Below are 13699 nucleotides of genomic sequence, written 5' to 3'. Positions count from 1 at the left end.
AGAGGGGGAAATTTGGGGGGGGGAGGGAACGGCGAAAAAGAACAGCGGTTGTGATTAACGTTAGTGTGCTTGTGCTTGTCCACTACACTAGTGTACCGACAAGTCGGTCCGCGGGATGTGTCTGGAGCGAGCGTGGGGGCTTGGGCATTCATCTTCCCGGCGCTCCATCCGGACACGTGGGCTGGATGTTGGGCTTGCAGCCTTCGCGAAACCCAACCCCCCACACCTTTGAACTTCCCCCGTCCTCCCCCCGTGTCGCCCACCAGGACGAGGGGGGAATGGTGGTGTGCTCGAGCGGGTATCTCGCGTTCTTTCCTCTTGCCTTAATAAGCAGGCTGATCGGTGTATCAAAAGGGGGAATACCTGAGGCGTGGTGTTGCGGCGCATTTTTTTTGGCCCATCCCTATTATTATCTTCCCGCATCCTTCTTTTGGAAATGCGGGAACGGAAGAGAATGGAGGTGGCTTGTCGCTGGGGGCCGTAACTAACATGATATCACATCAGTCAGGTCTGCTTCATTTGAAAGGATCACCAGACTCGAGGGTTGGAGTCCGTAGTGTAGAGAAGCCGCGGAGGTTCCGTTTCAGGAGTTCGGAAGGTTGAACAGAGGGAGGATTCTCGGCGGGATCCCATGGGGAGACCTTTGTTGGTGTTTTCCGTTCCCGACCTGCGCCGGCAATAAGCTTGTCACTCATTGTCCGCGCCGGATGATTGGAGTGGCGATCCCGTCTCGTATATGTAAACCACAGGTAGACAAGTACCTAATCCGTCGACGGAGTGCATGCATGCATTTGACTCGCACCGCCACACTTTCTGCAGGCCGCAGCTCGGGCCACAGCTTCTTCGAACCTGTCCGGGGAATGGGCATCGCAAGGAGACTCGTGATTCGTCCGGTGTTCTCCCCTAGGTGCGAGTTCCAGGTCCAGTGACACCAGCCCTGAGCTGCTCGTAACTCTCATCCGTTAGTTACACACGGTTGCCGGTTCTCTCTTTGGTCGGCCAAGGGTAGGTAGTGTAGTTTAACACCTCAACGTCGAATCATGTTGCCGGACTGCTTCCCAACCTCTCTGCCCCGTTCAGCCAGAGTTGTCGTCGTCGTCAGATGCTCGCAGCACACCCAATACCTATGCTTGAGCAACCACCATGATGTATCGTGAGATAAGTCACTGCCACAAGGGCGAACGGAGCGTGGGGTTAAGCTTCCTCTTAGTGACGCGTCCCAGATAACCGTGAGGATAGCATCGTCTTCCGTCTCGGCGACAGAGTGATCATCGATATATTCACGCAGTGGCCCCCCACGGCGTCTTAGTGGTTGTCTCCCAAACGGGCGTAACTAGCACTTCAGCTACCCTGCACGGATTACCACGTTGCTATATATTATTCTGGGCTGGGCAGGATCAGAGGGATATACAGTTATTATTTTTCATCAACACGCCAACCAAGCATGATACTCTATGAATGCATCATCATCATCACCACCAAGATCTGAGTCTCGTAACGCTGCTGTAGCACGCTGGCTTGACGGGTCTCTATAGTGAAAAAAAGCCCAACGTATTTTTATTCCTTTCGAGTTACCCCGTGGAGATCAGCGCTTGTGCAATAATATAAAAACAATATCAGGCCTGGCATCGTTTACTACCGGTCTCAGCTCGGCTCATGTTCTACCCCCCCCTTTTTTTTTCCCCACGCGAGGGCAAAATTGCCGCCGGCGGCAAGAAATGACTCGTTTCCCTCCGTTCGCGAGGACGACGATAACTAACGGGTAGTTGGCGAAAGAGAGGAGTCAGGAGATGAGCTGAACTGAACCTGGAGTCTTGGTGCGCAGTGTGTGTATAGTGTGTATCGAGGCGTGATAGGAGAAGCGCCGGCGAGATCCGGCGAATCATCGGGTCGTGTGACATAGTGTGACACAAGTTGGGGGGAAAGGGCGGGCGCTTAAAGCTCGCGTTCTGCCTCGGGGGTTCTTGCGCGTTTCTTTCGCTCACCACCACTATCACTCGAGCGCTAGGAGGTCAATGGGAACCGCGATCTGAACTCGCCCACGCAGCCCGCGGCATCATATCCCTTTTTCTTTTTTTCTTCGTGTTTGGCGGCTCTTTTGCCATCTGGCTGTCGGCAGTGGGCGTCTATGAGCGTCAATAGCGATAGAAAGGAGGCTTTACATTACAGTTCCAGTTTCCCGGTCTCACACCCTCTTGGCGTTCTTTTCAAAGTCAATCGATCAGCATCTATTTTATTTTCTTTTCTTTTTGGGATTTGAATTGATAGTCATGCTGCATTGACCTGGGCAGCATGAGGGTGCGGAAGGGGATGTGTATCGGAAGACAAGCCACAGCATCGAAGACGTCTGAGAAGGAGGCCGTGCTGTGCGGTGGTTGACAGAACCGAGAACAAAGAAGCCCGGAAGTGCGTAGAATCCAGGTGTTCCGTTTGTTCGTATTACATGTTTGGTAATCGCAAGCAAAACTGCAAGTACAGCATGAACCTCTCCAAATTAAACGGTTTCGAGGCCGTGATCGCAGGCCATATGGCCATTGATTTTGCTGTTCAAAGCACAGCGTACTTTGGTCAAGCCCCAGGACGGATGAGCCATGTCCAACTAGAACCGGTCAAGAAGCAGAGTACGGACTTCCCTCGAATGCTCCCAGGAGGAAATTGGCTTCCCCGACTCACCGTGCGAGATGCTAGCCCCTGAGCTAGCGATGGCCACGACTTCAAGAAATATATCTGACACGCCAGGTGGCCAGAAAAATAGAGCGAATGGGCGTACGGCCAGCTGCAACGACCCCATGTTATTTCAGGAGGCCATCTGTATGCCCCATGAGACGGACGAGTACGCATATGTAAAGTCCCAGACATGACGTAGAAACGTGCCAAACCGATAGCAAGCAAAGTGGTCTGACCCAAACGCCCAAAACGCCGCGGTTCCCCGATATCCAGCGCCTAGCGCCCGCCAACATCCCGCCGAGCACGAAGAAGACGACAAGCTCCATCACCACCATCACCATAAACAGCGACAACAAAAGCCTCAGCGATGACACGACGGCCCCGGATCTAACGCGTGCGTTCACAAGCGACTTCAACTCCTCAGAGCCTCCAGCCGGTTCCTCATCTGGTCCATCATGGCCTCCGTATCTTCCTCGTCTTCCTCCTCTTCCACCTGCTGCTTCTGCTGCTGCTGCTGTTGCTGGAGGGGCTGTTGCTGAGCGGGCACCTGCTTCTGTGGCGGGGGCACGCTGGGCAGGGTGCCGGCGGTGACCAAGCGGTCCTTGAGGATCTCGCCGAGGACCTTGTCGATCTCGCCCTCGGCCTCCTCGTCCTCCTCCAGGTCGGCGGCGAGGGCGTCGGCGTCCTCGGGCAGGACGTCGCCGACCATCTCCTCGATGATGCCGGCCTTGACGAGCTCGACGCTGAGCTCCTGCATGGCCTGGGCGAACTGGGGCAGGCGGACGAGCGCGTTGACGTCCTTCATGATGCCGACGCCGGCCCGGATGCTGCCCTCGATGCGGCGCAGCGCGAACGCCTCGCTGACCTGCATCTGCACGCTCGCGAGCTGGGCGCGCCCCGTCACCAGCCGGTCGCTCGCCTTGCGCGTGCGGATCAGCTCGCGCGCGAAGTCGCGCACCTCGCGCTGCGCCTGCCGCTGCCGCGACGGGTCGCCCCGCTGAGCCCGCTTGTTGGCCGCGATGATGAGGTTCTTGGTCTTGATCTCGGTCTGCTTGAGCGCCGCGATGTCGCGGTCCAGCTTGCGCATGTTGGCTCGGAGGAGGGCGTTACATTTGCGGTACTGGAGGGAGAAGGAGGAGGAGGAGGAGGAGGATCGACGAGTTAGCCAGAGGAATAAATTGGTTTGTCTGGTTTCTTTTTCTTTTTCTTTTTTTTTTTTTTTTGGGGGGGGGTGGGTTGGAAGGGGAAGAAAGAGAGAGAGAGACCGGGCGAGGGAAAGGGGACAAGACACGAACCTGGGCCTGAGGGTCCGGCTTCGAAAACATGTTTCGGAGCGTCTCCATGGCTGCTGCTGCGGCCGCTGCAAGGCGGGGACCAACGCCTGGAAAATCGGAAGAAAAGGAAGAAAGAAAGGGAAAAAAAATGAAAGGAGAAAAGTTATCCGAGGGTGATTGCCCGGAAACGCAATTCCCGGGTGGTTGCCAGCGGCCGTGGAAAGCGTTACCGCGGTCGGGCGGTTCGTCTGTCGGTTGTTTGCGCGGACGTTGGACTCTGACGTCGTTGGAAGATCTCTCGGCCGAGCGTTGAGCCAAGGTCGCCCTGCGCTCCCCTCCTCCCCTCCAAACAGCCGCTGAATCGGAGCGGGCCCAGGGAAGCCCCGGCGCCGTCAGGCAACCCCGCTTCTTACCTGAGGTAGCCGTTGCCGTGGCCCCACCAATGTTGCGTGCGAAAGCCTCGCCCCGTTACGCAGGTACTGTATGTATAGGTATGTATGTATGTATGTATGTATGTACTCCGTGGTTAGCTGTAAAGAAGTCGGAGACGAACCACGGCTGATACCTGCGCATAGAAATGCTTTCCTACCTACACCTGCAGTAATAGAGTATACTAATGGCCTCTGAATTCACTAGGTCGTTCTTAAATGGATTTCATCCTTCCTCCGAGGCCAGCAGTTTCTCAGGTCATGATACAAAGACCTAAACGATTCTCTGGGTCTTTGTGTCTTAACAGTCCCAATGCGTGGCAGAGCCGACCTCAGAGCCTATGAAACTGAGGTCTCTTGCAGCCGGGCTCGGTTCAAGGAGCTGAACATCCACTGCCTGCGCAGCGAGTGCCTAGGAAAAAAGCATCATCGATCACTTTGGGGAGGAAACGAAGACCAGTGGTAGAGCACGATCCAATTTTTGGGCTTTTGGCCAGCTACCCTGGAATATAAAAAAGGTTCATGCGGCAGATCGCCCTGTAATCCCCATACAGGTTCCGCACAAAAAAAAAAAGGAAGCGGGACTGAGAGCTCGGTTAGCGACCCTGAGCCCCAGTACTCTCATGAGGGACAAGTGCAGACACACGCGTAACTCAGCGATTCAAATGAGTGAAAGGGCACGGCGTAGTACAGTACATCTCACAAGTGCCTACCTACCTACAGTGAAGTGATGGTGTGGGTAGTTGCGAGATTGCTGATCGATCGAGGAAAGCTTGTCGTAGGAAAGCTCGACACCTCAGCCCAGGGCCCCACTGCAGGTGCAAGATACTGGGTCGTTCCAGGCTGGGATGGCCCGTGCTGGTCGAATCTTTGGGCTTCTGACGAATTCCACCGTCACCCTAGCTGGCAAGGCGGTGCAAATCATAGCAGCCTCACAACATCCCGCCTTGCGACTCTTTCCACTCCCGGATTCAACTTGAACCTCTCAATTCCTCTTTCTTCAACCACCACCACTCGAATTCGCAAACGCAACATTGAAACACATACGGCTCAACACTTTTTGAAACTCGAATTCCACTCACTATTTCGCGCGCAGCAAAACGTTGGTTTCGCCATCCGAGAGCTACCCCACCTTCAAAGCCCCTCCACGCAGCACTTACTGGGACGACACGGAACTGACGACCTGCTTCACCCTAACAGATCGCAATGGCTGACACCAAGGTGACACCCGAGGGTAAGTCGACTAGCTCTCACTAACTCTCTTTTCATTTCTTCCTTTTTGCTTTCGTCCCATTTCGTGGCCTGGGCCGGACCTGGCTTCTGCCCGTCACCCGGGCGCCGCAGTTTTAGCTTAGCTTGAGTCTTGCCCAGGCCAGTAGTAACAGGGGAGTTAGGCTTGGGCGCCTGCTAACCGCCGTGTTGTCGCTTTGCAGTCCTCTGGGCGCAGCGCTCGTCCAACACGGACGCGGAGAAGAACTTCATCTACCTGACCATCAAGGTGCCCGACGTGCCCAAGGAGAACATCAAGCTCGAGCTCGAGCCGACGAAACTGTCGTTCGAGGGCCATTCGGACACGCTCAAGAAGACGTACCACGTCGACCTCGAGTTCTATGCCGAGATTGACCCCGCCGAGAGCAAGACGCACCACACGGCTCGCGATGTCGAGCTGAAGCTGCGCAAGAAGGAGCTCAACGAGTCGTATTGGCCGCGTCTGCTCAAGGACACCAAGAAGGCTCACTTCCTCAAGACCGACTTTGACAAGTGGGTGGATGAGGACGAGCAGAACGAGGCGGCCGACGACGACTTTGCCAACTTTGGTGGCATGGGTGAGTGATCCTGCTTCCCCTTCCTCCCTCCCCGAAACGCAGGGCTTCGCTGCCTGGGGGAATCGGCGCGCCGGTCGGGTCTGCCAAAAATAAGAGAGACCCTCTCTGTCCAGACGGCCGTTGCTCCGTTGGCTCAACGCTCCGTTGGCTAAACATGGCGTACCTGTCTCCAGCGGGACTACCAGGCATGGGTGGTACGTAACATGTTAGCCTCTGCCCGGGCCGGCTCGGGGCGCTCAGGCGGGATGCGGCGTCAGCTACCGCTCTGCAGGCGTGCCCATATCCCAGGCGGCGTCTAATTAAGTTTTTTTTCTTTTTTTTTTTTCCTGGGGGACAATTGGATCTTGCTGACCATACTCTGCAGGTGGCGGCGACTTTGGCAACATCGACTTCTCCAAGCTCGGCGGCGGCTCTGGTGTGCCCAACGACGACGACGACGACGAGGATGAGTCAGACGACGACATGCCGCCACTTGAGGGCGAGGAAGAGAACAAAAAGCCTGAGAAGGACGAGGACACATCGAAGGAGGTCGTCACCGACTCGTAGAGCGAGTAATCCGTAAGTCTTGAACCTCTCTCCCCCCCCCCCCCCCTCCTTTCTTTTCCTCGCGTCGTTGGGAGATGCCGCGTCTAACAGCTTGACCTTCAGGCCCGGACAAGGACGAAGCAATGATATGGGTTAGCAAAATTGGTTCACATATGGCGCTTGGCCTCGGGGCTCGGCGGCTGGCGCAGCGGCGGAGCAATCTGATGTACTGAGACAAGGATTTCTTTCTTGCCTTTACGCACCGGCGAATGAAGCTAATTTGTTTGCCTCGAACCTTGGATGTGGTGTGTGGCTTGTACGTGACTTGAAGTGAATCTGCTGATTCCTCTAGATGCTTGTCCCATCACGGGGATGCGGTACGATACGGTACTCCGGGGTCACGGACTCGAAAACGAGATCGAGGCTTGCATATCGAGTTGCTGTTGGCAAACCCGCGCATTGTCTTACACCCGATCGGCCGTAAGCTAACTTAGATCTAAACCGGCGGGTTTGGTGAGATGGAGACCGCCTTGCTTGGTTGCAAGGCAACGCAAGCACTGTCGGATCAGATCAGGTCGGGATTTCTTACTGTTTCGACGCCCCTTCATATGCGTCATTGTTTCCTTTGGCGCGCTTAGCCGACCATGTTACGCGAGGGAATCGTGTCTGGACTCAGTCTAACCGTCTGAACTTTCCAACTGGTTACTATTCATGGCCGCGAGGAAGACTAATCTGCTTTGTTGGTTACCGTGGCACCTTATTTGTCCTCGTGGCCTTGCAGTTCCGAAATTCCTCTGAGTGTGCCTTGGGACCAAGAGAGAGGAATGCCATTTTTGTGCCCGTTCTTGCCCCTATTCTCTTCAGGCACCACTTCTTCTTCTTCTTTTTTTCTTCTTCCCCCCCCCCCTTTTTTTTTTCTTCAAGCAAATATTGACTCGGTTAACTTGCCTTCAACCACCGTGGCTCTCACAATCTTTTCCTTTCCTTTTCTTTTTTTTTTTTTTTCATATATATTCTTCTTTTATTGGTTTCTCACTTTTGTTTTTCTTTTCCCCTCAGACCAGACCTCACGCTTGCTCGGCATCGCGCTCACCCTCGCCCGAGTCGGTCTCGAGGCTCAGGACGGTGACGCTCCCGCCGAGGGCCTTGGTGGCGTAGTTGAAGACGGCGAAGCGGTAGCCGACAAAGAAGGGCCACCCGGCGTAGAGTTGGTAGGCGGGCCCCAGGCCGGCAAAGGTCTCGCCCCCGTCGACGCTGTACCCGAACCGGGCCGTCCGCTCGCCGTCGGGCCGCGCGTCCATGCTCGCCCGCAGCCACACGCGCGTCACGCCCGAGGCCAGCTCGACCCGCTCCACCACCTCGCCCAGATCGAGCGTCTCGCCGCTGCCCCACTCGTCCAGCGTCATGTTGAATCGCGCCACCACCTCGTACGTCTTCTTCTTCTTCTCATCAGAGGAGGAGGAGCAGTGGATGCCGATGTAGGCACTGCGGTCGCGGAAGGCGGCCAGCCCGGCGCGGTCGCCGTCGGCCATGTCCGCGACGTCGAGGACCAGCGTGGCCGAGGGGAAGGGCCCGTGGGCGCGGTGCGTCAGCGTGTTGCGCGCCGAGTACAGGTCGTCGTCGGGCGCGACGGTGGCGGCCCGCAGGATCAGGCCGGCAGCGCCGTTCCCTCCCAGCGTGTAGTTGCTCGCGTCCGGGTTGTGGTTCCACTCGAACGCGGGCGGCAGTTCGGCGAGCGCGCTGAAGTCGTACCGCGCCCGCGACCACGGGTAGCCCAGCGGCCGGCGCGGTAGCGGCGGCAGCGGGTAGCTGGCGCCCCAGGCGTTGTTGTTGTTGTTGTTGTTGTTGTCCTTGGCGGTGACGAGGGTCGGGAACCCGTCCGGCTGGAACTCGATCGGGGCCAGCACGGGCAGGCGGCCGGACGGGTAGGCCCAGGTGAAGGACATAAAGTACCAGGCGCCCGAGGGCGTGGGCACCAGGCTGCCCTGGTGCGGGGCGCCGCCGCCGGGCAGGGGGCTGGCGACGTTGTCGGCCAGCGCCTTGCCCTCGTAGGGACCCCAGGGCGAGTCGGACTTCCAGACGTAGGCGGTGGTGCCCGGGTGGTCGTTGAGGATGTAGTAGCGGCCGTCGATCTTGTACATGCGGTTGCCCTCGAGGGCGTCGACGCCGGCCTGCTCCGGCACCAGGACGGTCTCGGTGCGGACGGCGCTCAGCCCGTCCGCGCTCAGCTGGGTCACGTTGACCCGCTTGCCGCCGTCGTGGGTGTAGACGACGTACATGGTGTCGTCGTCGTCGACCAGCAGGCCGTTGTCGTAGAAGCACACGCCGTCGCCGAAGTCGCCCGCCCGGGTCCAGGGCCCCTCGGGCGCCGGGGCGGTGAAGACCCAGGTGCGCCAGAAGTTGGTGCACCCGATCCAGTACCAGAGCCCCGTGCTCTCGCGGTACCGCAGCGTCGACGCCCACGTGCCCGCGCGGTACGCCCGCTCGCCCGTCGGCGGCAGGTCGTAGCCGGCGCCGAAGTCGAGGCGCGGGATCGAGTGGCCCACAAACTCCCAGTCGACCAGGTCGTAAGACCGCAGGATGGGCGCCCCGGGGCTGAAGTGGAAGTTGGACGCCGACAGGTAGAAGGCCCCGTCCGGCCCGACCGACACGTCGTTGTCCGGGAAGTCCTCGTACAGGATCGGGTTCCGGAATGTCCCATTCGCCAGCGGTGCCCATCCCCCCGCCGCCGCCGCCGCCGGGGTCCTGGAAGGGTGGCCGTTGGCCGCCGTTAGGAGGAGGGCCAGCGCCGCGGGGAGGGCCGACTTGAGCATCGTCATCGTGGTGCGAGGGGCGGGCATTATTCACAAACCAAACAGAAAAAGAGGCCACAGGCGGTTAAGAGATCACCGAGTTCTCGGTTGGGCAGTCCAGAGGAGAAAAGGGGGGAGAGGAGAGGGGAGTCACCTCACGGTACGTACCACTGCGAGAGCGGGATATACATATATATATATATATATATGTATGTATGTATGTCGTGCTGCTGCGTATGTATATTGACGCAGCAGTAGTAGGGTGCCATCCGCGCCTGCGGCTCTCCCCACGTTCCTGGACGGGGTTAATCTCGAGTGCCGTCCCTTGTTTGCGCCGTTCAGCAGGGGCCCAAGACCATCACACTCCAAGCTAGTCGAGCCGTTGGACGCTCTCGCTTTGGCTAGCAGCTCCGCTAGTTACCCCATACTCACGAACCGGTTCGGGGCGGGTTCAGAACCGGAAGGCAGGGCAAGGGGAGAGCGGCCACTGTCACCCCTTATCCGGTACGGAGCCGAGCCTCCGATATGGGGGGGGTCAGTCGGTCTCCCACGAGGTTGGTGGAACTGCTTGACTCCGTATGTATGTACATACATACGTGAGCACCGCTAGGGTGGCAGCATGATCGACAGTGCGTCTCGCGGCAAGATATTGCTGCTAGCCGACGTGCCTTCGATGCAACCTTCTCGAGGCCACCTGGTAGTGGACATTCGGAATCTGACTTTTTCTCTTTCCCTTTCTGTGCGACTTTCTCTTGAATAAAGTTAAACCATAAAGAAAGGATTGAGAAAATATTCTGTTAAATGAAGTGGAGCAATAGAGAAAAAGATGGAGAAAATAGATAGATAAAGTTTCTTAAGAACTATGAAAGGAAAGAGAGCAACACGCATATATATAATATAGTAAGAGACGTGTTTGCCATATCCGAGTCGACCGTGACCCTGAGATGGACCCTGTGGCCCAACTCCCACATGGGTCCCATCCTCACAAGGACACACTCAAACGAATTTTGTTTCTAAACAAAAATCATAAGCAGACCTCCCTGATGACTCCCTACAACCCGCCTGCCTCCGCCCGGGCCACTACCTCGTCCGCCACGAGATCATCGCGCTGCACTCGGCCTGGGCCGAGGGCGAGGCCCAGTTCTACCCCTTCCCCCTTTTTCCTTTTTTTCCCTCCCTTCTTTTGTGTGTGTGTGTGTGTGTGCGCGCGCGTACATACGCGTGTGCATTGTTGTTTTGTTGTTGTTGTCTTCTTGCTATGATCATGATCCTATTTTTCCTCAACCATGGCTAACTAACATCGTGTCGAAGCCGGTAACTACACGATTCCCGGTCCCGCGATCTGGAAGTGCCCAGAGGCACAGCAGAACGAGTGACTGCTTCCCCTCGGCGGGACCAACCCCCTATACAGAGCAACGCATCTCCAAATCAAGTGCGAACTGCATTGCTCAGGCTTGGTTTGCAACCTTCTCTCTGAGAAATCACAACCTCGGACATACATCAAGGTAACCACGCCGTGTGCGCCCAAGACCGCTAGGGCTTTAATTATACAGTAGATACAACACACCCGACAAAGCTAGCTACCGAGGATTGCCAATCTGTGCCGAAGAAATTGCTGAATAACTGCCACGTGAAAGCAGTGCCCAATCCGTTCTCCCCCAAATGCCCGCCGGTCCCTGTCTCGTTTCGTACACCCATGTCCCACTAAAAACACCCGCTCTCAGGAGTCTCAGAAAAGAAACGCTTCCCTCTACCCATATGTTCCCACAAGACGACTACATTCCCCTCTCTAAAGAACGTCCTCCTCCATCGCAGCATCGCCCCCGGCGGCTGCGCCATCCGCGGCCGCCGCAGGAGCAGCCCCGTTGGCATTGTTCTCGTTGTTGCGGTTCTCAAAGTAGTCGGCCATCTCCAAGTCGAGCTCCTCTGCTGTTTTCTTCGGCCGGCTAGCGCGGCCCCGGCCACCCTTCTTGCCCCCCTTGCCGCCCGCGGCACCGCCCTTGCCGTCCTTGGTGGTATTCTTCTTCACCGTCGCCGCAGACTTGGGCTGCGGCTTGGGCTGCGTCATGCGCTGAGCGAGTGACGGGGGTTGGGGGATGAGGTCGGCAGAGGCGACGACGATTTCGACCTGGCTGAGCGTTAGCGACCGCGACTCGAGGCCCAGTAAAAAAAAAAAAAAAAAAAAAAAAAAAAAAAAAAAAAACTAGTAAAGAGCGGTTCCTACCTTAACAGGCTTTCCATCGATGAGCAGGCCGTTGAGGTTGCTAAACGCCTTGCTGGCGCCGTCCGCATGGTGGAACGTGACGTGCGCGATGCCGCGGCTGACACCGCCCGGCCCGTACGAGATCTCAACCTTCTTGACCGGGCCGACAGATTGTTGAAAGTACTCCTATCGAACGGAAGCCGTGGTTAGCGTCAAACAGAGATTGGCAGTTTCGAGTGTCCGCATCCCGGGTCCGGTCGAGGTCAAGATCCAGCAAGGCATTCCCGTCATGCTTTAGTCGTCCTGGGGATAGGTATCCAAAAAAAATAAAAAAAGACAGCGAGCAGAGCAGTGAGCAGAGACTCCCAAAATCAACATCACCGGTGACTGGCAAGGCGACCCACGTCCCTCCAACCGAAACCATACGACCGACTCCGCGTGCGAGACCACGGACCCTTGTTGATTGGCGACAGATTGTGCGACGTGACCGAACCACGCGAACTGAACCCATCATGGGGCACAGCAACCAGTTCCAGACGACCCAGGGTCCCAGAAAAAGAAAAGCCCCGCGACGATGGATACTCCGGTAAGAACAGGATACGAACTTCCGCCTTCATGCCAGCCCGCCCCCACCTTGGTGAAGGCAAGGGAATAGGCGGAAGCCGCAATTCCAATTGCTCACTGCTAAGCTCGCTGACACCCATAGTCCCAAACCCGGTGACCAGCCGGGTGGAACATGGCGACAGCACCCAGCTAGGCGTTCTCTGTCTGATATATAGCCGGCGCCCTGTATGTCTGCGCAAAAACTTCGAGATCACGGGTGCTTGCCAGGCAACCCGATGACCCAAGGTTGCAGCTAGACGCGGGCTTGCTCAACTTCCGAGGCTCGAAAGCCCGTTGATGGCGCAGGTGGTGGTGCCAGGCCCACCTACGGCATCGGGAAGGAACTAGGGCATCATGACAGCCGCTTTCTAGCGCTGGTGTTTTGACGGGGCGAGAACCGCTCCCAACTGTCCACGAGGACAAAAGCGTCGATAGGATATGCCGCGGAAGAGGTGTGCGCCGACAAAAGTTCGAAGGCATCAAGGGCGCCATCGGTCATTAACATACCTTGATCTGGCCTTCGGAAACATCCTTGGGCTGGTGAAGCGTTAGAGACCTTCCAACAATCGGACCGATTGCTCTCCAAGTGCGACTTACCAGGTTGCTGACCACAATCTTGCTCTCACCGGTCAGGCCAACGCCCTTAGCAGGGGTGGGCTTGTTTGCGCCGCGCGCGGGCTTGCTGTTCTTTTGGATGCCGCCGGCCGGCGCAGTGGCAGCGGGTTTGGCAGCGCCAGCCGAACGGCGGGCAGAGCGGCGACGGCCCTGTTGATTGCGCCGCTGGCTGCTGAGAATCTCATCGAGAGACTGGTCGAGCTTGCCGGACATGATTGTCGACGGTGAAAGGCGGAAATGAGGTATGCCTTTTGAAAAACGGATGGCAGGTGCGGCCAGGAGCGGCTCTTTTATTTTAAAATTTGCTGAGTGACGCGATGCGAAAAAGCCGAGCGGCTTCGGTGTGATGGCTGAATGGCAGGTTCGAGAAACCGGTCGGCGGATCGCTGGATTCGCGAGCTCGCCGCTGCAGCAGCACGTCGCGTTGAGTTCGCGTTTGGTGCGGTCAGGTAGCAAGGGCAGAGAGGAGAATTCTCGATGTTTGGTCTCAGAAAGAAAAGAAGAAGAAAAGATTTAGAGCACCCCGGTGATGAGCTGCGCAAAGCCTGGACGGTTGCGAACAGGATGGGGATGCGCTGGGTTTGATGGGCGCGGTTGTGATGGAAGAAGGCGAAGGGAGGCCCGGGATTGAGTTGAGCGAGAATTTGAGGGAGTAGCAACGGGAAGCAGGGGAGTCAGGCAGGAAGAGCCAACTGGCTTCAATCAGCCCCATTATTTTAAGGTGGCGCGGGGCTGCAACTCGGAGGCGCTAAGCCCCTTCAAGACT

The 13699-nt window shown here is 57.1% G+C and overlaps 5 protein-coding genes across 5 annotated transcripts; 1 reads left to right on the top strand and 4 right to left on the bottom strand.

Annotated features, from left to right (window-relative positions):
- Positions 1-502: 502 nt before the first annotated feature.
- Positions 503-801, bottom strand: MYCTH_2312073 (uncharacterized protein). The gene has a single exon (XM_003666872.1). The coding sequence runs from the start codon at positions 693-695 to the stop codon at positions 516-518; it is 180 nt and encodes a 59-aa protein (XP_003666920.1). The 5' UTR covers positions 696-801; the 3' UTR covers positions 503-515.
- A 1967-nt stretch (positions 802-2768) lies between these two features.
- Positions 2769-4194, bottom strand: MYCTH_2316579 (uncharacterized protein). The gene is made up of 2 exons (XM_003666871.1): positions 3963-4194; positions 2769-3787 (listed from the first exon to the last, which is right to left on the bottom strand). The coding sequence occupies exons 1-2, from the start codon at positions 4008-4010 to the stop codon at positions 3080-3082; spliced, it is 756 nt and encodes a 251-aa protein (XP_003666919.1). The 5' UTR covers positions 4011-4194; the 3' UTR covers positions 2769-3079.
- Positions 4195-5275: 1081 nt separating this feature from the next.
- On the top strand, positions 5276-6897 carry MYCTH_2312065 (uncharacterized protein; the record flags this gene model as incomplete). The annotated part of the gene is made up of 5 exons (XM_003666870.1): positions 5276-5471; positions 5570-5603; positions 5803-6389; positions 6560-6753; positions 6844-6897. Coding segments are annotated over exons 2-3 (425 nt in total), but the record flags the coding sequence as incomplete, so codon positions are not given.
- An 890-nt stretch (positions 6898-7787) lies between these two features.
- Positions 7788-9533, bottom strand: MYCTH_2072383 (glycoside hydrolase family 43 protein; the record flags this gene model as incomplete). The annotated part of the gene is made up of 2 exons (XM_003666869.1): positions 7788-8406; positions 8611-9533. The coding sequence occupies 2 exons, from the start codon at positions 9531-9533 to the stop codon at positions 7788-7790; spliced, it is 1542 nt and encodes a 513-aa protein (XP_003666917.1).
- Positions 9534-11221: 1688 nt separating this feature from the next.
- Positions 11222-13527, bottom strand: MYCTH_2316574 (uncharacterized protein). Its single transcript, XM_003666868.1, has 4 exons — positions 12916-13527; positions 12826-12855; positions 11737-11901; positions 11222-11640 (listed from the first exon to the last, which is right to left on the bottom strand). Exons 1-4 carry the CDS (start codon positions 13144-13146, stop codon positions 11302-11304), a joined length of 765 nt encoding a protein of 254 aa, XP_003666916.1. The 5' UTR covers positions 13147-13527; the 3' UTR covers positions 11222-11301.
- Positions 13528-13699: the final 172 nt, after the last annotated feature.

The sequence above is a fragment of the Thermothelomyces thermophilus genome, chromosome 7 (assembly GCF_000226095.1).
Source record: "Thermothelomyces thermophilus ATCC 42464 chromosome 7, complete sequence".
NCBI classification, from domain to species: domain Eukaryota; kingdom Fungi; phylum Ascomycota; class Sordariomycetes; order Sordariales; family Chaetomiaceae; genus Thermothelomyces; species Thermothelomyces thermophilus.
This window is presented reverse-complemented; position numbering and strand designations above follow the sequence as displayed.